Source organism: Plutella xylostella, chromosome 22 (genome assembly GCF_932276165.1).
Source record: "Plutella xylostella chromosome 22, ilPluXylo3.1, whole genome shotgun sequence".
Lineage (NCBI taxonomy): Eukaryota > Metazoa > Arthropoda > Insecta > Lepidoptera > Plutellidae > Plutella > Plutella xylostella.
This window is the reverse complement of record NC_064002.1, coordinates 927,832-952,904: the sequence shown is the minus strand read 5'-3', so window position 1 is coordinate 952,904 and position 25,073 is coordinate 927,832. Positions and strand designations below refer to the sequence as shown.

General features: G+C 35.3%; 4 protein-coding genes across 6 annotated transcripts in view; 2 read left to right on the top strand and 2 right to left on the bottom strand.

Annotated features, from left to right (window-relative positions):
* LOC105382146 (dual specificity protein kinase splB) overlaps window positions 1-6,290 on the bottom strand; it is a 102,748-nt gene extending 96,458 nt beyond the window's left edge. For both annotated transcript variants that reach the window (XM_038122476.2, XM_048629053.1), the window contains exon 1: window positions 5,745-6,290. In XM_038122476.2, the coding sequence (XP_037978404.2) occupies window positions 5,745-5,910 (166 nt within the window). In that variant the 5' untranslated portion in view covers window positions 5,911-6,290. The remainder of the gene's footprint in view (window positions 1-5,744) is intronic.
* Window positions 6,291-6,667: 377 nt separating this feature from the next.
* On the bottom strand, window positions 6,668-8,721 carry LOC105382112 (THAP domain-containing protein 2). Its single transcript, XM_011551941.3, has 3 exons — window positions 8,546-8,721; window positions 7,983-8,163; window positions 6,668-7,433 (listed from the first exon to the last, which is right to left on the bottom strand). The coding sequence occupies exons 1-3, from the start codon at window positions 8,623-8,625 to the stop codon at window positions 7,188-7,190; spliced, it is 507 nt and encodes a 168-aa protein (XP_011550243.3). The 5' UTR covers window positions 8,626-8,721; the 3' UTR covers window positions 6,668-7,187.
* A 55-nt stretch (window positions 8,722-8,776) lies between these two features.
* On the top strand, window positions 8,777-15,628 carry LOC105382113 (odorant receptor Or2). 2 transcript variants are annotated; one of them, XM_048629055.1, is made up of 6 exons: window positions 8,777-8,883; window positions 9,005-9,080; window positions 13,379-13,475; window positions 14,579-14,683; window positions 14,848-15,003; window positions 15,278-15,626. In XM_048629055.1, exons 3-6 carry the CDS (start codon window positions 13,389-13,391, stop codon window positions 15,320-15,322), a joined length of 393 nt encoding a protein of 130 aa, XP_048485012.1. In that variant the 5' UTR covers window positions 8,777-8,883; window positions 9,005-9,080; window positions 13,379-13,388; the 3' UTR covers window positions 15,323-15,626. The 2 variants fall into 2 exon arrangements, with proteins under 2 accessions (XP_048485012.1, XP_037961335.2); XM_038105407.2 differs by lacking the exons at window positions 8,777-8,883; window positions 9,005-9,080 and adding an exon at window positions 10,093-11,460 and having other exon boundaries at window positions 15,278-15,628.
* Window positions 15,629-16,860: 1,232 nt separating this feature from the next.
* Window positions 16,861-21,700, top strand: LOC119690413. Its single transcript, XM_038105406.2, has 4 exons — window positions 16,861-17,417; window positions 18,222-18,332; window positions 18,702-18,887; window positions 19,884-21,700. Exons 1-4 carry the CDS (start codon window positions 17,196-17,198, stop codon window positions 20,592-20,594), a joined length of 1,230 nt encoding a protein of 409 aa, XP_037961334.2. The 5' UTR covers window positions 16,861-17,195; the 3' UTR covers window positions 20,595-21,700.
* The last annotated feature ends 3,373 nt before the right edge of the window (window positions 21,701-25,073 follow it).

Genomic DNA, 25,073 nt, shown 5'->3' with positions numbered 1-25,073 from the left:
CTTATGCTTGTTCCTAGTATTAATGTCATGATTACTGCCAATTGTATCAAAAGTTGAAATATTCTTTCGTACATACATTAAATTGGAAAAAATGAACTGACATGGAACTGTAAGGATGTTAATTTCTTTAAATAGTTCTCTCAATGAATCCCTGGAACCAAGTTTGTATATAGAGCGGATGGCTCTTTTCTGTAATACAAATATAGTCTCAATATCAGCGGCTCTACCCCAAAGCAAAATGCCATACGACAATAAGCTGTGGAAATAACTAAAGTAAACTAATCTGGCGGTTTCAACGTCGGTCAGCTGTCTAATTTTCCGTACAGCAAAAGCTGCCGAGCTCAACCTTCCAGCCAATTTGGCAATGTGAGGTCCCCATTGTAACTTTGAATCTATAGTCATACCAAGAAAGACAGTATCATTAACTAGGTCCAATTTATTCCCATCTAGAATAATGTTAGTATCGCATTGTCTAACATTCGGCAGTGTAAATTTAATACATTTCGTTTTCTTAGAATTCAATAAAAGATTATTTACGGTAAACCAATCGTGTATGTCAGATAGAATAGAATTAATTTCATAAAAAATATTTTCACTTCTTTTAACTTTAAAAAGCAAAGAAGTATCGTCAGCAAATAAAACTATATTAGTCAATTTTTCAACCATAAAAGGCAAGTCATTAATATAAATGAGGAATAAAAATGGTCCTAGAATAGATCCTTGAGGGACGCCTATCTTTACATGAGCCCCCTGTGATTTAGTATTATTAATATCGACCCTTTGTTGCCTCTTGTCTAAATATGAAGCTATCAAATCTAAAGCCTTTCCTCCTATTCCATAGTATCTCAGTTTCGAAATTAAAGTCTGATGGTCTACACAATCAAACGCCTTCGACAGATCACAGAAGACTCCAATAGCATCGTGATGGTCTTCCCAGGCGTCAAATATGTACTTAATTAATGCAGTACCGGCATCAGTTGTTGATTTGCCTTTTGTAAAACCATACTGCTGGCTATGAAACAATCGAGCTTCATTGAAATGCAAAAGCATCTGACTGAGTATGATCCTCTCAAATATTTTACTCAAAACTGGAAGAACCGAGACAGGCCTGAAATTTGCAGGGTCCTCCATATCCCCACTCTTGAACAGAGGTATAATTTTACTCAATTTCATAAGATCTGGGAACACACCTTCAGCGATACATTTATTAAAAATGTTAGCCAAAATTGGGGCGATTTTATTTATAATAGAAAGAACAAATTTAACTGACATTCCCCACAAGTCTTCAGTTTTCTTCATATTTAAGGACTTAAATGTTTTTATAATAGTTAATGTATTTATATATCTGAATTTAAATTCCTTATCGGTTGAAGGTGCGTTCTCCTTCATCAGGGTTTCAGCTAATGTAGCTGAAGAATCTAGGTTGCAAGTAGTCTCTAAAGGAATGTTCGTAAAAAACTCTTCAAAGACTGTCGCCACCTCGTCATTTGATGTTATTATGTCATTGCCTACCTTTAAAGATAAATTAGTCTCGCGTGTTCGATTCTTCCCCGTTTCGTTATTAATAATATTCCAAATGGCCTTAGATTTGTTAGCCGAGTCTTTAATCTTAATAAAACACTTCGTGCACCCCACTTTTACCACAGAAAGTTAGATCTATGGTAGTAGATTTATTGTTAAATTTTTATCAACCTAATTTTTAAGTTAGTAAACAAAATAATTATAAAACATAAGTAAAGGTACGTAAGTACCTACACCTATTGCGTTATTTGTTTTTGGGTGACAAAATTCCTAACAAAATCTAAAGAAAACAAATCGCCTTTACGAACACACTCGAAACAAGTTTTAGTGTGATACGTTTATGAATTACGCAAATACTCGGAATAGTATCATTCACCTTTAACACAAGGACTTAAAACCGAAAGTCGTTTATAGAATCAAAATTCAATATTACGATCATGGAATACGCAACGCTATGTCGAACTAGTATTTTAGAATTTAATTAACTAGTGTGTTGGTCGCCTTATCTAACACATTAAAGTACCTAAAGGTATAAATTTGTAACACATACGAGGTAAGTATATATTCATTGACCAAGCAAACCAAATTAGACTATGTATGTGCAATTGTGCAATGATCCACTAGGCCAGCGTGGTGGACTAAGGCATAAATCCCTTCCTACACTGGAAGGAGACCCGAGCCCTAGCAGTGGGGACGTGATGGGTTGTGATGATGATGTGCAATCATCAATAGCACATGCTGGGCATTGGCTAGGTTTCTGAAAAGCATATAAAGTATCTAATGGGTGCTCACAGTTGATCAAATAACAAACAAAAAAGCAATAATAACCCGAAGCCAAACATTACCGTCACAACAATAACGATTTAAAGCTTGACAAAGGCCAGTGAAAATGCTCCCATGCGCCGGCGCCCGCGCAACACTCGGTATTGTTCGAGGGAGGAAATGCCGTTTCCATTGTGTGCTGGCTGCATGCAGGAAACCGCATACGTATTGACGCTAAGCGATACCAGGCCCGAGTTCTCTTGGGAAACAATTACAAAAAGGATATTCACTATTTACCAAAGCCTACGAAACAATAGGCACGCCCGATAATGGAAGTGACAGCTATGTCGCACTGCAAGAACAAGAAGTTGGGTAGCTAATCGCAGCGACACACATGCCTAGTAAACTGTGTCGCAATACTAATAACAAAAGTTCAGACCGTCACAAATACCTTTAAATAAGTTATCAGTCACACTCACTCGTTTAGTAAGACTGTAGTTGAAGTGACCGCAAACACGAAGGTCTTAAATCTGAACCTTGATGGACGGTATCGACTGTGGGCACCCACCGTGTGTGCAGATAATTGCTAAATTACATCATCGCAGTATGACCAAATTTATAGGTACATATGGGTACCAACAGCATCGATGCGTTAACGAAGTAATCAAGTTCTTGATCATCTTCATCGTACAGATGTGTAGCTATAAGGGCTTCGGTGTATTGTGAGAGGAAACAGTTTCACAACTTTCAATCAAACCTATTTAGGTTACATGTTTACCTATTCAAAATACGATGAGACGTAAATTCTTTTTATGATCTCGAATCGGAAGGTCGACGTTTCAACAGCATCCGAATACATCGATTGATTGTACTCCCTTCGGACAATATAACTTGATTGATTGGACAGCGTAATTGCAACATGCATCTATTGTTAAAGTATGTTTTGTCGGACCCAATAATGTGATGAAGTGAAGCAAAGTACCCGAGGCCGAAGTGGAAATATCATTCGTTCCATAAAGCCCCGACAACAGAAATAATTTGTTTCTATTCAGTTAAAGTTTTGCAATGCATTGTACAATTTGTACATCACTTCTGATGCACTGACCAAAATTTTACAAACCTTTTGCCTGAGGCCTGAACTAGTTCGACATGCAAGCCTTTAATAAGACGCTTTCGCAAAAACACCGCAAGCGTTATTGGATAAAAAAAAACATTACAGAAGTGGAAATGGGTTTCTGTGCAGACCACAAGATAATTTTGGCAAATGAAGTTGTGGTTCACAAATCAAATGAGATGGTGTTGTTGTGACATATGAATACGGAGCTTATGTCGTGGCAAAGCCGCTACAATACAACAATGAAATTGCAAATCTTATTGCGAACAAGTACCAATAACTATTAAAGCATAAGTACATAATAAAATTGAATAGGTATATAATGTTGTTGAGAATACTACTGCGGGGATGGTATGAGTGTCAAATAACCTATAATTTCTAAGGAATTTCAAAGAGCCACGGGCTAAGAAGGACATTTGATTTAAAGTTCATATTTCTATGACTAACAACCACGGCTAGTACTGGTCTACTGTGAATTGTATATTATGTATATGTATTTTACTTAATTGTCATATTAGATACTGAGATACAGAGTGTTCTGTGGTCTAATGACCGGAAGACGGTACAATTACAATCTATTCAACAGTGATTTCCTGCGCAGGTTATTGTAAATAATACCAACCTGTTAATTTCATGGCTACTTTGCAATACCTTTAAGTATTATGGCAACTTAATGGCAATTAAACTTATTAGTTAGGCGTTAGGCGCGATTGATAAATGTTTTACTTTGATATTTCGTAGAGTCAACCTAGAGCTAACTTTGCAAGGGGTGAAATATATTATGATGTATTCTTTTCATGAACTGGTGGTAAACTTTTTTTGATGTTGGCACTTGTTTTTGTTGCAAAATTAACTTTGTCAGACTGTTTATAGGTATTAATATTGTTCCTTTCTAATGCATAATAAAACTTAAATGTAAAAAAAAAACAGCACGGAATTTAAGGTAGTGGGTGAAAGGCGCAATGCCTTAACCAGGGTAAGCATTCAGGCCGACTTCAGTACTTCTCGCCAATACCAGAGGTGCTCATTAACATTTTTCATAGAGCAAGTATTTGGCTCAATGATTCTTGGGCGCAGATTGTTGAAAATCCAAGGCATTATTTAAATTGTATACTTATAGAACGATTGCCTACTTGACTGGTTTCTCATCAAACCGTCGGTGTTCCTCTTTAAAGTAAGCGTAAGGATTTTCATATGTATGGAGAAACGGCGTCGGCAATGCCGATGAAGTGGACGCACTTGTGTGAATTTCTAAACAAAGAATACTAAATGCGATGCGTCCGTTGCGTACGATGACGAAAGGTAGACGCTTACCTTTATCCAACCAAGTACTACTACACATCTTATGGGAATTCTTTAATATTTTAAGATAAGTCGACTAATAGATTTCCATAAACTAGGGAGCTTATAAGTACAAACTTACCAAACGATTAATACTTACTTATACATTTTCCACTACTAAATAACAAATCGATTTAATAATGAGCTACAACAGTTACTGTTACAATTGCGTTATCAATATTATCATTAACTGTAACTGCAATTAAAACTATCTCAAACTGAAACAGTTATATTGAAATTAATGACCGCCCATTAACTAAGTAACAGCTTAGCCCGCCTACAAGTCTTAAGTTCTCAAATGACGTAAGTTGATAACAGCTAGGAGGCAAGAATTCGAAACTGGTTGAATGATAGTAGGTAGTAAATATTAATACATACATAACAGGTTGTTCTTAAAGCACCGTTTAAGGCAAAGCCTGCTCATCATTTCTTAGAATTACGCAACTGATACCTATTGTGACATGTTGATGGTATATTTGCGGGTAAATAAGTTAGCTAAAGTCTAGCCCCAAATTCATAAACTGTTTTTTAAGTTTAGAAGAGGTTTACAAATCAGGGAATTTGGGAATCATCATCACGACCATCCCCACGGGACACGGGTCTCCTTCCAATTAATAGTCTACCACCTAGTGCGAGTTGATGGCCAATGCGGGAATTTGGGAATAGTAATTATATATTAAGAGGATGAAGTGATAGAGTAACAATCATCAGCACGTAATCTTGATCTGCTGGATATAGCCCTCTCCCTACGCCACGACAGTCTGTCCTACGCCTTCCACACCCATCTAATACTGGCTAATTGTCTCATGTTGTTGGTCCAGCGGACTGTAGGGCGCTCCACGATGCTCTTGCATGTTCAAGAAATCGTTAATTGTAGCTGGAAGCATTTACCCACCAAACATAGCTTAGAAGTAAAACTTTTCGCAGATGTAAACAAACGGACACATCATCATCATCAATGTAAACAAACCATCACTAACTACCGGTTGTTGAATATCCAACTCACCTGATATAAGGCCGGCCTTCCCATCCTTCCTTGGATCCTGTTCCTCGCTCTTGGCCTCCTGACTGCTGCCAGCCTCCTCGGACACATCCACCTCCTCACATACTGACAATTGTACGATCACAGCACACGCGAAACCCACCAGCACAATCCCACTAAACACCCGCATTTTCTCTAACAAAATCCTGATTCACGCGAGAACGTTCTCTACAGCCATTTTCACGTTTCCCCGCGCTTGAACAGTCACATTTTCGCTCGCTGCAACTGGTCGAAGTACTTCATTCAATGACATAGGTGTTGCACACAAACATTGGTAAGTACTGGTTGAACACAATCACTTATGGGAAATACTTTTTACGCACTTTAGCACTGAACGAAAATACTGGCACACAAACGTTCGGGTCTGGAAGAAAAAGTTTTCGAAATCGGAATAAAAGTTCGGTTTTTGAAAGTTGTGGCGCGCGCGCGTTGCCCGTCGGTCGGCGGTGCTGACTGGTGCGTGGAGTCCCCCCCCCCCTGCGCGTGCGCAAGGCTTCGCTCAATGGAGTCGCCGCGTGCAGTACTACGGTTGAGGTTTCTAATGATGCTAGATAAGCTATCGCTGGAACGATGCCGCTACTTCATGGTGAAATATGAATCTTGTTGGTTTTTGCTGTTTAGTTGTTCTTTTAGGACAGCTGACTACCGTAAGCTGCAGGTATTATTTTTCATGATGCAGATAACATACTACCTAAGTGGCCTGCCCTTAGTTAAAACCATAATTATGTTCTTTTGTAATAAGTATAAAAATAAATAAAGACAGTAGGTATAGGTACAATTAGTATAGTATACTTTTTATTACTTTAAAAATATAATTAATATTAATCAGTCGTTAACAATAATTACATTATGTACATACTATTATTATTGCTAATTAAAATATTAAGAAATTGACTTTTTATCCATGGCCTTTCTAGGTAGTTTAATCTGAAAAATTCATGTTATTTTAATTAAGTTTCACAATTTAAAATTAAAATTTATTATATTAGTCTACCATCTGCCACATATTTCACTTATTATTCCACTGATACATTATAACATATTAATATCAGAGTAACGACATACCTAAATAATAATACAATGTATGCACTTAGGTAATGAGACATAACATTAAATAGGTACCTACCTATATTTAAAATTTATATGGCACAAAAACTTATTTAATGACACACACCTTGTTTCAGCAACATTAGTTTTATGTTAACTTTTGTTACCTACTCAATTTACAAATATTGATTTATGAACTTTCATGAAAATTACACTTATATATGTAGGCAGGCTCATAGAAGTACTTACCATTCAACTTTTTTAATGGTATTCACCAGAAAGCCAGAGCAAAGCTTCTCTACATCATCTTCTTCCATTTTTCCTTTTACTAACATCGACACTTGCTCTGCTCTTACAACCTCATCTATCAATATCCTTTTCTCTTTTATGTTGGATCAAATGTTTGATCAAGGTCTTCATCCTGTCCACCTTTTTCCTCAATCGCCTTTTGCTCTGCCACATGAGGTTGAGGCGTCTCCGTCGGTTCTCTGCAATCACCTCCAGTCTGCGTACTTTGTGCTTCAGCTCAATCACTTCAGGAGTATCGGTAGATGATATTTGAATGGGATCCAGTTTGCAAATAGTCGGCTCTGTTGGTTGGCATGGCTGAAATGAAATTGGAAATATATAATCTGGTGAAACAAAGTTCTTATAAAGTGCTATAGGTATAATAGTGGGTATCATATTCATGTAAAGGTTGATTTAGAGTAGAATTTACAATCATAGAGCAAACAACAAGGTTCCTTATGAAGAAAGCATGTGTGCATGATTTGCATGATGATTTGTACATCTGTGACCAGATAGAACATAGAGATCTTAATATTGTACTTAACACCTGTTATTCATACATTACCTATGTTCACAAATAAAGGATTGATTTTGATTTTCTATTCAGAATAGAACCTTGGCTAATAGTACAAGCTCCGAGCTCTGTGATGTTTGATGTTTACTTCCTACTAACTTTATGTGTAGTTAAAAATCTTTGTAGAGAATATTTTTTTATGATTTTAGATCAACTTATATTTCCTTACTTTTTAAGGTACCTAGACTGGAACACATTTAGGCAATAAGTATGCCTTTGTATACATATTCTTTACATTGTGTTGCGAAATGTAAAATAAAGAGTTTAAATAAATAACTAAGTATAACACATACCGAGATATTGATAGAAGGCACTGCACAAAGCGATAATCTCCGCAGTCCACTTTCAGTCAAATAGAAGTCTTTGGCATCAAAGTGTTCCGAGCAAACAGCACTGGAAGAAGTGGCTGACCAGTCGCCCTCTCGGTTCACCGCCACTTCCCATTTTCGTCTCCGATCCTCATCTCTTGGAAATCTGGAGTGAGGGAAATATATTTAGGAGTTTAGAATTAAAATTTATGAAATACATTACATAGTTAGGAAATACTTGCATTATGAAAAGTGTATCGTAATAATAGCAAACAAGACAAGAAAGATGGACTTATTATGACTGTATGTTATCATGTCCTTATCCTCTTTAGGCATCCTACAGTCTATTAATGGAACTACATAAGTTCCCATACAAAAATACATCCGTTTCGAAGACCCGTTGAGCTTCGAAATCGGCAAAGACACACAGAAACAATAAAGTTACAGCAATCCTCTATTTCCGCCGGTGCACTGGTCAAAAACACAGTACTTGACTTTTTTTAGTCAGGCACGAAAGGTGACCTAGGTATAATCGGTTTTACACGAACCTATGAAAAGTAATTCCGTCTTTATTCTTGGATATCTTGGCTGAAGTATTCTTGCATGTAGAAACAGCACAAGTAACCATTTTAGAAATACTAGAATAAATAGGCACTGCCGTTTGTTTATTAAATTGTATTTGTTTGTTATTGTTTTGATTTGCTTTTGACACTTCACTTTTGACAGTTACACAGTGACGTTTGTAATAGTCATAGTGATGTCCATGTTTCATTCAGTGACTCGCTCAACTTAGCTCTATGATTTGAAATGATTCAGCTCAAGGAACATGCAAGCACAGTGTAAGAACTTTTCTAACGAGAAGATTCGACTACAAATCAAAAGGGAAGTAAGTAAATTTATTTTATAAGGTTTATGCAAAAAATTGGATAACCTAAAGTAACCTAATTAAATATAAACTAACTAATTTAAATTTAATTAGTAAGTATTGGATCTTGATTCAATTTCAGAGCTTAGCCAGCTAAAGATGTCCTAAGAAAATGGCGGCAAATTTAAAATCTACCTGTGGCAACATTGAGTGTATAGGTAAGGGGGCTACCTTATTCATAGAAAAATTCTACAACGATTCCTGCAGAAACAGCAACCAATCACAGCAAGTAGTAGTTAATGGGTATTATCAATAGAAGCTGATATTATGTAGGTACTATTAAAAGTGCTAATTCAAGAATATCGATGTAAGTTTATGGGTTGCCGTTGTTGAATTATCAATCTTTGAATAACCTACCTACCTTAGTCCAAGAAATTATTTACAAAATGTCGTTCTATATGTAATAATATTCTTAACATAATCATCACGACCCATTACGTCCCCACTGCTGGGGCACGGGTCTCCTTCCAATGAAGGAAGGGTTTAGGCCTAGTCCACCACGCTGGCCAAGTGCGGGTTGGTGGACGTTAACATAATATCTAATACATATTTATGCGAAACTGGAGTAAGCTAAGTAACGCTGTTGTTAAATTTTTATAAGGCTATAGGTTATTTTAATAGCTAATGCATTTTGCGGTAAAACATTTTTAAAACGCTATTGCCCTATAATTACCCGAACGATTTCTTTCGGTGTCAGTTGTTACATTTGATGACTTCATTATTTTTTTATTCCTATGCCGACCGTACCACCCTAACGTGTCTGCCCCACCCACATTTAACGAGTATAATAGGGGACATCAAAATTAGGGGTTGGTGGTAAGAATGTAACATGACATGACAGTTTATTTGGAGAACTCTATAAGGATTGAGCTGTATCGATACTAATGTATTATGCGATATCGATATGACATAAACGTATTCTGCATAGTAAAAAAACTACATTTAGATTTTAAGTACCTACCTAAGTATCTTACTATTAAGTAGGTATGCTGTCGGTAATCTATTTCTTTGGATTCGTTGTTGATTTTGGTAAAGTTTCTTAAGAAGTATAAAAGTTACCTATTTTGATAACTTAGTAGGTAGGTACTGTCCTACAATAATTTTTAATTTGAAAAGGTATAAGTAGATAACCAAAGATCGTGATAAAATTGCGGAAGTACCTAATCAAACGAAAAATAATAAATACCTAACACATTTTAGATGGCCAAAGTGACTAGTAAGATTTGAATAAGTGAGTGTATTGTAATAGTACTTACCTAGGTCTATATAGGCTGTAGCAAAATCCAAAATATTACCTCCCATCAAGTACGTATTTTTTACTTCATTCCCTTATTTCTTTAAAATATTTACGGTACCAAACCATGAGAATATTCCTTAAATGATATTTTAAATAAGTAAAACAATGATTTTGTAAATACAGTACTAAGTGGTCAAACCAGCAATGAAAATTTGGTATGATCACATTTTCTTTTTACAAAAAAAGGGAGAAATATTGTTAAGGTAGTATTTACTTAAATTGCTGAGCAAGAAACAAAAAAAATACCCAAAATCAAAGCAGGTGTTTGCTTCCCCTAAAAAAATATTTGAATACACTGTTTTTCTATATTCTTGTAGCTATTCTTAATTTTAACACGCTACTCGCTAGTACTTAAGTACCTACTTAAAATACTATTTAAGGGTGATAAAATAAAATTTTATTTCACTTTACTAAAATACTTCACGAGAGCTTAACGTTTTAAAAATGATTCGTAGATTTCTGAAAAGTTTAGAGGACCCCCGGTATCCTCTTTTGGCTCCTAACCTGTGGATGCTTAAGAAGATTGGAATGATCCTCCCCGAAGATAAAACCGCAAAAATCTGCTATTTAATATTACATGAAATAGTCACATTTTTTGTCATCACGCAATACATAGAACTATACGTGATACGATCGGATATGGACCTTGTGCTCACAAATCTAAAAATATCAATGCTAAGCATCGTTTGTATTGTGAAGTCAAATACATGCGTGGTATGGCAGAAAAACTGGGTTGAAGTGATCAACTACATCACCACCACAGACAAGGAAGAACGGGATGATACAAATCCTCAGCGCAGCTCAGTTCTCAAATCGTATACCAAATACTGCAGGAAGATCACTTATTTCTACTGGGTATTGGTTTTCATCACCTTTATAACTGTGGTAACCACTCCCTTTATAAAACACCTCTCAGAGACATACATTGAGAATATCGACCCATCAGAGTTGAGCGACAATTTCGAACATATCTTCAGTTCTTGGGTGCCATTTAATAAAAATGAGTACCCTGGAAGCTGGATCACAATTGCGTGGCACGTGTTCGTATGTGCTTACGGGGCAGGGACAATGGCTGCATTTGATGTGAGTGCAATGGTAATGATGGTGTTTTTCGGTGGTAAAATTGATCTTTTGCGACTACGATGTCAGGGCATATTTGGAAATATGGAAAAAGGCTTGAGTGATGAAGAAACTAGTCAAATGTTTCTCCGCTTGCATCGCGCCCATGTTCTTCTGCTTAGGTAAGTTCAGAAAAATATTATTACCATGATCAGCTAATCGATTCTTTGACGGGCGACTGGTGCAGTGGTTAGTGATCCAGACTGCTGAGCCGAAGGTCCTGGGTTCTATTCCCAGCTGGGGCAGATATTTGTTTAAATACAGATATTTGTACTCGGGTCTTGGGTGCTCCTAGTCCTATCTATCTATGAATTTATGTAGATATATCAGCTGTCCGATACCCATATCACAGGCTCTGCCTAGCTTGGGATCGGATGGCCGTGTGTCCCCACATATGATATTATTAATCTAACAAGGAGAAGCTGAGTCTGAAACATTTCATCCACAGTCAATTGACACATGAACTGTTATCTCAAAAAGTTCTGTGGGACACAAAATTCATTGGATAATCGACTGCTGATGCACCGTTAAATTCACGGGTAAAATCACGTTAAGTATTGTTTATGTTGGATAGTGGATATCTTAATATATTTGTGAAATTTTAAGGTGAGTATATTAAATTTATAAAATTATTTATTTAATATTGAGAATAATCACATTAATGCTGATAATCGATTCCTAATTATACAAAAAACATACTTACATACATGATACAATTATAATTATTAATCACTAACGGAAACTAACTAATATAAAATTAAACTAAAAGGAAGATGCTGGCCAGATCGCTGCCACTGTCGGGTAGGGTACCCAGGACGCTGGCCGCGTTACCTCGCTGTATGGCGATGCTTATCCTTTGAGCGAGGTACGGTAATTTTAAGGTAGTCTCTAGATTTAAAATCTAACTTCTTTTAAATATTTGCAGTCATTATTGTATTGTATGTAGTATAGACCTGCTCACTGTGTCAAATGTGGCAAATCGTTAACAATATGTACACTGATAAAATGTACCTAGCTAAATGTTGTCAAAAATGTTGTATGTTAGACAAAAAAGACGTCGTCTAGACGTCTTTTAGATTTTTACCTAAGTTATTTTTATTCGATCACAGTATCACTGATAATGACGTAGGCAAACATCGCCGTGGTCAAATCATCTAAACCCATGTTTCTACACTAGTAAAAATTGCAGTCTTCATTTGTAACAAGTTGAACGCTTGCAAAAATAATTAAGTATATTGAACATGAGAATAAAGTATAAACGGCATTTTCCACATTACATTTAACAAACCTTTAAGTTTATTTATTTATTTTACTCTTTATTGTACAAATATTACAAATAAAAGTACCTACAATGGGTGGGCTTAATGCTAAAAGCATTCTGCCGTCAATGAAAGTAATGAGTTTCCAGTTTAATGAAATAATAATCAATACATAAAATATAGTGTAGTATAATAGTGAATATAATGACTGTGTTAATATGTAGGTAGGTATTATTCACTATCTAACCACCTTAGGTATTGTTTTTTTCGACAATCTCACGTAAATTAATAAGACGTGAATATTTAATCTAAGATATACCAGTAGACACCTAACCATCGACCTTTTTCTGAATATCCCTATCGTAATATAATATTATACAGATGACATAATATTGTAATGTATAATATTATATTGTAATTTTATTATATTTGAACTTTTATCGATAACTTATTTTTCATCGCAACAACCTTCAACCATCGACAAATTTCACCCCCAAATTTATAAAATTATGATTAAATAGGTACTTATATGAAAATAATACTAAGATAGCTAAGCATTGCGATTCATGCTAGCTTGGTGTAAATAACAATAACATCATAAGTAATATACAACGTAAGTAGGTAGGCGCGTAGGAGCCCGGATTTACAGTCACTATGTAAAAATAGAGTAGGTGCCTAAATAAAAATGCTTATGATTAAAATATTTTGAATGATATTGATCAATCACTTGAGGGATTATAATATTTTGTTCTTAATTTTAAGATGTTTTTGTATATTACAGGTATTCCAGGATGTTCAATTCTATGTTATCACCAGTAATGTTCTTGTATGTGGTGATGTGCTCTTTGATGTTGTGCGCGAGTGCCTTCCAGTTGACGGTAAGTTTTTTGTTAAGTAGGTATTACACTTTTTGATAAAATTAGTGGAATAAATCTGAAGGTGATGCATTTTTGTGACTATACACTAGGACCGTTTACGAAATTCTAAGATTTCTACATTAGTAAAATTATGCGTAGGTATGTAGCACTTTCAAATTATTTTTTGAAATAATTGAGGTAGTTACAAACATTTAATAGACATACATTTATGTCTGAAATAAATAAATTAAATTAAATAAAAATACTATGTAGGGTAACGTAACGTACCTAGGGACATTTTCGACTACCCCAACTTTGAATGAAGCTATCGCAGCGTACAACTAAGATATTAATGTGAAATTTTCTTTATTCGGTAGGATATATAATCTATTATCACTAGTATTTGTGCTAGAGCTTTAGTGTGGCCACATTTTATTAAATTAAGATAAAAGTAAAAATGCTTGTTTTGACCCAAGGTACGTTACACGTTTGTACCTTGGGACACTGTTTCCCATAGCTTTGTACTATGGAAAATGCAAACTTCTAAATAACGCCCTATATCTCTGTTCTTATTGATTTACTGCATCTCTCTTCTGTCTAGTTTCACTCTGGCACTAATAAGAACAGAGATATAAGGCGTTATTTAGATGTTTGCATTTTCCATAGTACAAAGCCATAGGAAACAGTGTCCCAAGGTACAAATTTAATCGTGTCCCAAGGTACAAAAAAGTCATATTTTACCAAAATTTAAATATCTTTATTTTTAATTAATAGGAATCTTTCAGATAATTGCCATGTCATAAAATTAAATAACTGAAAAGTTATACGTGACATCCATGTCTTTATTTTGAGCATGCCTCAATGAGATAAAGCAACACAAAAAACTATACAAAAGCTACTTTTGACTCCAAAAAACTTCATATTGTCTTCAACACACACTCGATGCTGGTATGATCACGAGACTCACTAGTTTTGCCAAGCGAGTAAAATACTATTCCTAGGGTAGAATTTTATTGTATTTATTTAGCCGGTTTTTTAAATACAATCAATGTCCCGAGGTACAAGCGTCCCAAGGTACGTTACGTTACCCTATGAATGTGAACAACTGAATTTTTATGTTACAGTCAGCAAGGAGTGCGACCCAGAAGTTACTGATGGCAGAATATTTAGTATTTGGCACAGTGCAGCTTTTCATGTACTGCTGGCACAGTAATGACGTTCTATATAAGGTACAATAACAAATAAATTTAGACCTAAATTCCTTATGCACGTTTTTCGGGAGCAAGTTTTTACCTACGTAGGTAAATACCTACCTACTTCACTATTATATTATTTGGTATAATACAAAAAAAACTTGTTTCACTTTAACTTTATTGAAATTTTGTAATTACAGAGTGAACGCGTTACCCTGGGGCCATATGAGAGCGACTGGTGGAAGACGTCTGCGAAACAGCAGCGAAGCCTGTTGCTGCTTACCGGACAACTGAACAAAACCATATTCTTTACAGCTGGCCCTTTCACGTACCTCACCTTGCCTACATTCATAACTGTGAGTATAATGTTAATGGCGTACTTTATAAAACTCTAAAGTTAATGACGTAACTACCTACTTACTTTTTAAAACGAATACGCCAAAAAAGTTTGTAACAACCATAGAACAACTTGGACTCAGATGGTAGGTATTACCTTCCATTCATACTATATTTTAACAACGATTAACATAGCGCTCTATTATCTTTATACAGCCAACTATTTTTTAAAATATATTAACTAAGTCACTTTGTTCTTTAAATAAAATTATTAATATTGTATTATTCTTACAGATCCTGAAAGGTGCTTACAGCTATTACACGTTGCTTAGAAAGTAAATAAAGTACATACATATTTGGTTTATTATAAGTAATGTAATGACACTCTAAATTCAGTTTTGATGTAGAAGTAATACCTACTTACCTACAATATTTCCCGAATTTCTAAAACTTGTTCAGAGATTCCCCTTTTGCAAAAGCCAGCCTGTATATTAGGTAGAGGTACCCACTTAGTGACGTCACTATTAATAAAGGTAAAAACACCAAACATTGTATGGTTATTTTAGCATTACCTACGTAATATTATAAGGTAGGTATTAGTAAATATAATAAATGGCAACCGACAACCGTGTTTAATTATCCTTATTTTTTTTTAAACGTGATAAATTGTGAATGCTTTTATTTATTTAATTTTTTTATTATATGATTGTGAATGCTGTGATTTTTATTTACAGCTAGAAGTTTCATGTTAGATTGTAGGACCTACATGTAAATTAAATAAACTTAGATAGGTACCTAAATAGCATAGAAGCAGGTAGTATAACTATGTCCTATAGCGTGATTAACATTAACAGCCAGTTTCAATACTCTATCTATCGATAGCTGATAGTTACTACAGTCCAACTATAAAGTCGTGAAAACGGAAGAGGATCCTAAACCTAACTAGGTAATTGTTTAAGATCGTATTTAATCGATCTGTTATATTTATTAAACGACAAATCCGTCAAAATTCCATGATCAATCGGTAGGTATTTTATTTTTAAAATGTATGTTAAAGTAATATAAGTAGTTAAATAACTGATGATCATAAAAAGTCTTAACAAAATCGCATTCTTTGATGTCAGAACTTCATAGTTTGACTGTATATTTATCTAATCATCGATTCTAATCAAGCTATATAAAAAGTTTTTTTTATAATCTCATTTATTTTATAAGCCATACATCCTAAAATTAAGTCAGCTATATAAAAAGTTGCATTCTGTCAAAATCTTATGAAAAAAAAACTAATAGCTACGGATAGATAGAGTTATTGAAACTGGCAGTAAGTGATTACACTGGCCTCGTTCGGCATACTATACACAATTTTTTAACATCCTAACTAATATTATAAATGCGAAAGTAACTGTGTCTGTCTGTCTGTCTGTCTGTCTGTCTGTCTGTTACTCTTTCACGCCAAAACTACTGAACGGATTTGAATGAAATTTGGTATACATACGGTCTAGACCCTGGGAAAGAACATAGGCTACTTTTTATCCCGGAATTCCCACGGGAAAACTTTTTAAGGCGAAGCGAAGCGCGCGGGGACAGCTAGTGTGCTCTATAAAAGCGTTTCATACGAGTAGTTAGTAGGTATAATATTATATGAACAGGATTTTGATAAACTTCTAGGCATTATTTTTGTATAAGATGACATACTAACAGTAACTACAATCTGTGATGAGATGGATCATATTGGATTGATTGCACATCACTATGATCATGATCATGAATGATTCATAGACTATAGATGAAGCAAGTTATTATTCTGAGAGAAAAAGAATTTGGTGATAAACCGGGACCATAATCTGACAACACCGTCTACTCTGTTTTTAAAAACTTTAAAATCTTCTATCTCTTTCCCACCCGTGAGTGTTTTTTACTTTCTCGAGGATTTGCTTTGTTGAAAGATTTGTAGTTTCTAATCTAAAGTGTACACGGTTGAATAGGCAAGAATAATAAACTTACTGAAAATAAATCCATTACTTGTTGATATCTTAGCTTAGTTAGTTTCTTTCAAAATCAAACACGAAGATGGTCGAAGGTAGGTAGCGAGCGGGCGAGTTCAATAAACTTTGGATTGTCAGAAATGTCATTCGTTTCCTTCGTTTATCGGTGTTTTCTTGGTGGACAATTTATACGATCTGTTAAATAGTGCTAGTGTTATATTAGTTTTATGATGGAAAATCACAGCCCTCCAGAGCGGACTCCCCCAGTGCAGTTCGTGCGAAGTTCTCGTGCGTTTCGCCAGTTCAAAAATCCACCGCAACCACACATGTGTATACAGGACTCTATCAAGGATTCCAATGAGAAGCTGTTTATAAACGTGCTGGGATGGCAGAAGATCGCGAACCCGAAGCAGTATTCGGACCCAATACCGCTTTACGGCGGCATGCAGGTTCGTGGAATTAATGTATTACCTTTACGGAATTTCTTAGAAATTGTTCATGTATTGTGGTGCTCGGGTTTGACTTGTGCTAATAAATAAACAACACAAACCCACACTAGTAAATTTATAATGTTATTGGAAAGTGTGTCAACCTTTCACATAAAACAGAGACAGTATTTTGAAAGTTGCAAGGGTGCAGCATGGCATAGTTTATGCAAAAATGCCCTCTGAACAAATTCCTTTAACAAATGTGTTAATCCTACTGCTAATTATAAACATGAAAGAAAGTAACAATGTTGGTTATTCTTTTATAGGAAAACAGTGGGATGTGTTTTTATTAAATTTGGCATATACCTTTACATTGGCATTTTTATCCCATACTAGCTGACCCGGCGAACTTCATACCGCCTCTTAGCCTATCCTACCCTACACTACCCTATACTGCCCTACACTGCCCTACACTACCCTACACTACCCTACACTACCCTACCTTTCTTACCTTTTAAACCTTCCCTGGACTTCCACGAATATTTCAAGACCAAAATTAGCCAAATCGGTTCAGCTGTTCTCGAGTTTTAGCGAGACTAACGAACAGCAATTCATTTTTATATATACGATTTACCATGGAAAAACCTTTTAAAGTGAAGCAAAAGCTAGTTACTTATGTACCTCTCATACCACACCAGTTATGTGAATTTAACCCCTCACATCCCAAGAAATCAGAGACAATTAAAAATCTATTGTTTCTGGTAACCAGGATGTAAGCTTTTAATTAAAATGTTTATAATTGTGAAATCTGCTTGCTCATTACAGGTCCCTCAAGGATGTGGGCCCAACAGCACTCGCCCACCGTTGCTTGTGTTTGCGGTGATGGTCAATCCGGACATCCTGAAGGCTAATGGAAAAAATGCTATTAATCCTAGTGTAAGTTTTGAATATTTTTTGTAAGGTTAATCAGATATGATTTGTTTTTAGTAGGAGGACAATGGCTGTTTCAGTATACCATTGCACACACAAAAGCACAGGTTAATATGGTCTATTGTGAAACATTGGATTTCCAAGACTGAAGGTTTATTGCCATCATCTCTTTTCTTAACGGGGTGGTAGGAGATATACATAATCTAGGAAGTTAAATCTTTAAGTAATATTATGACTATTGACAAGTAATTGTAGAATTCTACTCAAATAAACAATATTTCATTTCATTCATATCTGTTCCACATAATAGGTATTATGATTAGGAACATGGTAATTTTTACTAGCCTTCTTACCAAAACCCTGTAACAATTCCAGGATCGAGAGGCCCTTGTGAGTCTGTTGTGTGACTTCGTGGAGGCCATGAACCCGGGGCTGGTGCTGAGCCGCAAGCCCACCATACTGCGGGATCGCGACCTGGCCGGGGAGTTGAAGGATGTGTGGCTTGCTGTCCAGAACAAGCGGGAACGGGAGAAGGGGATGAATCAGGATGTTATGTATAAGGTAATTTAATTGTAATATACACACACTACTGGGACTAGGCCTAAAACCCTTCCTTCATTGGAAGGTGACCCAGCAGTGGGGAAGTAATGGGTTGTGATGATACACACAGGAGCAATGAAAATGTTCCACTTATAAAATGTCAACATCAAATGAAAGGTAGAGAAAGATAGCTTTTTCTGGTTTGGAGTAATTTGTTGATTTTGTCACTGGAATTATTTCATTGCTCGTGAGTGTATTTGTCAAGTGAATCCTAGGATAAGTCATGATGATGATGAAATCCTCTTATCCCTCATCAGGGACATAGGGACATAGGATAAGTCATACCAAACCGAAATATAAATAGTAAGTATACTTAAATAAAACATGTACATACATAAGTACTCTTCTAAATTCATGTTGAATCAGAAAGGTATATAGGGGTGTTATTCTATAGGTCTTCGCACATTATAACAACTCACTGGCGACTCGACTCTATGCTAGACATTGATATTTAAGCCCTGTGTCATATGTTCAAGGTTTAATTTCAAAAAATGATTATAAAGTAGTGTACAACGAGTGGTCTACACATTGTACACTAAAGGTCAACCCCGACACGTTTGTCACGCAATGACCACACGTCGTCCACGCAACAACTATGCGTTTGCGACTGACGCGTGACCACTTCCTTGGTCAAAATTTGCACCGCGTTGTTCACTAGTGACCATTGGGTGGATCAACTAGTTGACTACTCATCGAGAGTGTGAGTAGAGTTGCTGCCGCGTTGGCATGGAGTTGTTATAATGTGCGAAGACCTTATTGTTGATTGATGAATGGCATTGACCATCTCATTAGGCATAGATAGGATAGGATTAGTACCCAATTCATGTTGGACCTTGATCGCTTTGGAGCCATTTTAATGTGACAGAAATACTACTGGTATCAGGTGGTTTTTGGAGCTAATTGGTGACAATATAACACTTTTTCATACTTTAATACTTAATCCTATTCCATTTACAGGTATACGACATCGACGGAATCGGCAACGAAGACGCCAGTGAAGAAAACTCAAACAACCTTCGAAACTGCAGAGAACCTGAGAACATGTCACCAACAAAAAACCCAAACAATGACAAGAGGATCGTCAAATCATCCAAACAGATACTTTTGAACGCCGGACAGAAGTCTGAATTCGACTCAGGCATGAACAACTGCCAACTGAACCAAAACCACACAGAAAGAGACAACAGGGGTGCCACCACAAATGCCGACACGACTTACTGTACCCCCGTCTACGGTCAAATAGTCTCCACAAGAGAAAACCACAATCAAATCAATGATATCCAGCAAAAGTTGTCAGGGGAGACCACAAAACCGTCAACATCGTTCAGAAAAGAATGGAACACAGTTCACGGTAAGACAACTGACGGTTGGGATGAGTTCTCCAAACGAAACATTATTACGATATCCAGCAGCGAACCTGAAGACAAGATTAGGAACTTCAAAGCCGAACAGAACAAACAAATGAGCAACGGTAAGCAGTATGACTTCTTTCCAGTATTTGACAATAAGTCTAGCCCCTCACTAGAGAAATCGGATAGTAAGGAGGATAAATCGAAAGAAGACAAATCTAAAATAATTGTAGACCCAATGCAGAAGTTAGTTCTGCATGTGACTGATAATAAACTATGTGATAATAACGCGAGTGCTCTCAGCTCAGTTAACTCATAAAATTGAAAGCTGCCTGTATTTTGTTATACCTACACTACAAATGCGGCAATCGGTGAATGTTTTTTGGTAAGTTGATGTTACTTACATCTCCCTATCAAGGCATTTTATGTGAGAAGTTTTGTATTTGCAGCTTTTATCAAAAGCGTACTCTTATGGGCAGTATTTTGCGTTATCTATTAACTATCTTGAAAAATATAGCAATTCTATCTTAGCCTATTTTTAACAGAAACACTGAAGCAATTTATATCACACATATAAAAACATCACCTAGATGATTTAATTTGTTTATGTTATGTGAATGCTAATCAAAATGTATATAAATATCAGCAAAAGGCTTCTATGTTTCAGCCTAATGCAATATCGAATAACTAGTCACTGAACAGAGCAAGCCAACTATGGCGTTTTATATGTATACAAAACTTTTATAAAAACTAATTTACTTTTACTTTTCAATCTTTAAATATTGCCAGATTTTGTACAGAGATCTTTACACTACTTTTTAAATGTATACTTTCAATGCTAAAAATCGTGTTCAGTTTATACCGAGTATGATGGATATAACATTATGAACAAGGCAAATCGGTTTATAAAATAATAATGTGGGCTTGATTCAAAACGTACGATCTTATATTTAAATTTCCATACTTTTCCAGAATACTTATGCCCTATTTTTTCGTTTTTTTTTTAAATATCGAATGCGATGAATACTTTAATACTTTTTTACGAAAAAGCTTAAGATATTGACAAATAATGACTAACAAAATTAAAAGTATAGGCTTTAAATATGCTTGGGGTATGGAATAATGAATTTCACTTCCTTTGTATCCCTTAGCTGTTTAAATTCCATATCTAAGCATACTTGAGGATGGTTGGAGATCTAGACGAGACTGACACTTATAGATAGAAAAAAATATTATAAGTGTAATAGAGAAATTTACGAATGCTCGAATTGGTCAAATAGACTGTTAGTTGTTTAAAGTTAAATCGATTTTATATCCATGCAAGAGGAGTAAAGGTAAGCGTCCATCTTTCGGCTTCGTTCGTACGCAACGGACGCATCGCATTCATCATTGTTTGTACGGCCACTTCATCGGCTATCATCACGACCCATTACGTCCCCACTGCTGGGGCACGAGTCTCCTTCCAATGAAGGAAGGGGTTTAGGCCTAGTCCACCACGCTGGCCTACTGCGGGTTGGTGGCTATGCCGACGCCTTTTCTCCGTACATTTATGAAAATCCGTTTGGTACGTACGGTCAGGTGCAGATAAACCTGACCCCCCTCTCATAGTAACAATGCTTCTGAGGGGGGTCAGGTTTCTCTGCCCCTTACGATACTGATAAGTGGACGCTCACCTTAAATGCACCTTGCCTGTTATTTGAAGCGTTAGCGCCAACGCTATACGGTTTTCTACGTATCGTCAGTACCGTGACACTTTAAAATTTTCATAATGCAATTTCAGTCAAAACACGTCTTCTAATATACCATAAGTCGCAAGCGCCGTTGTTTATGTCAGAACAAATAGAAGCATTTTTATCGTAACGTTTTAGGGTAATAATTTTTGTATACCTGTTGCTAAATTTGACATTGTTGCCAATTTTTATAGGGAAATTGAGGAAATTTTGTACCTAAGACACTTGTAGAATATTGTATTATGTATGTACATACATCTAACTTGCTCATAGTAACCTATGTATTCAAGTTTGAGACTTATCGGCCTTCCGTGTTGTACCAAAATTAGTTATCAATATTCAGAATGGCTCGTTTAAACAGATCAGGTAAAAATTATGAAATCAAAATCTTGATGCACATTTTTTTAAATGAGAGTACTTACCTCTAAAAATTTGTAAGTATTTAATTAGTTAAATAGCTTCCCGGACTGAGCTGTTTAAATAAGTCATATTTTATTACCCAAGCGCCTTAAACGTTATATAAATATTATTGTTTGGGATACTGAGACTGAGGGCCTAGTGGGTCTCCTTTCGAGAAGTAAAACGTAAAACTGAACGTTTATGCAGTACATGAGTGTGCCAGTAGGTGGCGACACCCCTATATCACTGCTCGTAAGGAATAAAATCTTCCACTACGCTCTCTGCAGAAACAAATGCTATAAATATACGTAATAGCTTGCTCATGTAATAGGTAGGTGACGTGAAATGTTAGAATTAAAATCTTATGCAGATGAAATGATGGACCCGACTGTGTTTGTTACACCAATTCTTTCATTGGTTATGTTGGTATAGCAACAGTGGAGGTAATGCGATATACGAGCGACATATTATTATTATGTCGTAAGTATATCTTCTGCATTGGTACGGAACCCTTCATGGGCAAGTCCGAATTCCAATTGGCCCCTTTCTTACCTTTCAGCTATGGGGAACATGGGATTTTTTCATACTTACACAAAATAAACCTTTTTTTATTTATTTATATTTTATTGTTCTTCACTAGGTATATCAATTGAAAAGCGAATAGTGGAATCTCTTTTTATTAAAAAAAAGCCATAGGGATCGTGTTCATTCCAATCCATCGAATATCCACTTCGAGACATGTTATATTATAAAAAATACTGTAGAATTTATACGCAAATGTAGTAAGTCAAAATTAATTGGTAGCGATTCTGAAGGCACCAATTTTAAAATTTAAAACTTCTACTTATCATTAAATTAACTTATTTTATTAACTGCAGTTAAACATAATTTTTCATGTTCCTAATTTAAGCCACACCAGAATTAAATTAAAATGCCTTCAGAATCTGTTCCATTACTGACTTTATCCAAATGATATTGATTTGATGAATATTGTAGAAAGAAATTATTTTATTTCTGGTTGCAAAGTTTGTATGAGTAGTTTTGGAATCATTTATTTTAAGTATGATACTCTTGATTCCCTGAAGGGCAGATTCAGAGTATTTATGGTTTTCACATGTTGCTTTTAAATGTTTTGATTACTTTAATAACTTCTAAGTCTTATTTTCTACCTACATTATTCTATGTCTTGTAACTTGTGCCCCCTTATTAATAATCGTAAACTAAAGATAGTTGTGGTTGTTTAGCACAGGTTATAGTCCAAAGATTGCATACAAATCAGTAGTCTAAAACATAGTTCAAACCAGAACTATCTTTAGTCTATGTCTTTGTTTTATAATAAGAATGGTATAGTGTGCAGCAGGTATGATTCCAGTTCTCAATCATTTTATTCGCATCAAATTTGTTGATGAAATGTTTTTGATTAATCTATCATTGTACTCCTTAAAAAAAAGCTTGATTGTTTGCTATGACGTAGGTAATGTTGCATTTATCCTTAAATCTAGTATTATAATATTGTATTTTACTTTAGAAACGAAGTATTTGTATTGGAATATTTTATTTTTGTATTAATTTTTATTGTTTAAGCATGTATTTAATTTTTGTACAGACGATGTAAGGTCGTAAAAATTTTGTAAGTATATTTTTAAGTGAGAGCAATAATATTATTATTTGAAAAGTTATTTTATGTGCTGTCTCTCATTAAATTATAAGTAATTAATTGAATGTTTTTGGTGCAGATAAAATTTATCTTGGAACCTCTAGGTATAGTATTCTTTTGTCTCGTCATTGATTATTTTTTATTTAACTTTTTATGCATTTTATAAATTAATAGAATGCCTACCTATACACATACATTTTAGTTTATGCTATTATTTAAAAAAAACAGAATGTGTTGTTTTAGTGTTTAAAACTGGGTGCAATTAGTTAGTGTGACGATTTATTAAACAAAATAAGGTGTTTATGCTTTTTTTAAGTCTGTAACAACATACACGATGTAAAGTTGTTAGGTTGCCTGTACCCACCAGAAATTTTCCAGAACTATTCTGCCATGATGTGAAAGATATCCGTTTCTACCAGTGCTATGCCATGTGGACCAATGAATTTGATTGGTGGATATTAAACGCATCCGTAGCATCATTTCATAGCACAGCTCTGGAGCATAGGCACCCTTAAAATTACCAGTGAATAACATTGTAAAGTTATAAAATACTCAGATACAGATCAAACATAGTATTATATACACAGTAGGTAGTAACAACAGCATACTGAATGCAAGTTTTTAAACATTTCACTTAAAAAAATGCGTATTTTTGTCAGGCGCGAGAGAGTCGCCACCTAGTGACGCCGGCTCTGTACTACCTGCGCTAAAAATAATGACGTTTACTGTTAACTGCTCAAACGGTGAGAAAAACTCGCACTTATTACTTGATTCATTCATATTTTGAATTAAGTGGCAAAAATACCTATATCAGGCTACATAAAAAACGCATACTTATTTAGAGCTCAAATTAAGTTGGAAAAGTAGGAAGTGATTCACTAGACCCTTAAAAATGTACCTATAAGTTCCCACAGCATTGTATAAACTCCTTTGTAAGTAGTTATTAAAACTTTGTGAAACTATTGTTAATTACTTAATATAATTTTAGTAATTTTGTATCTTAAATGCTATT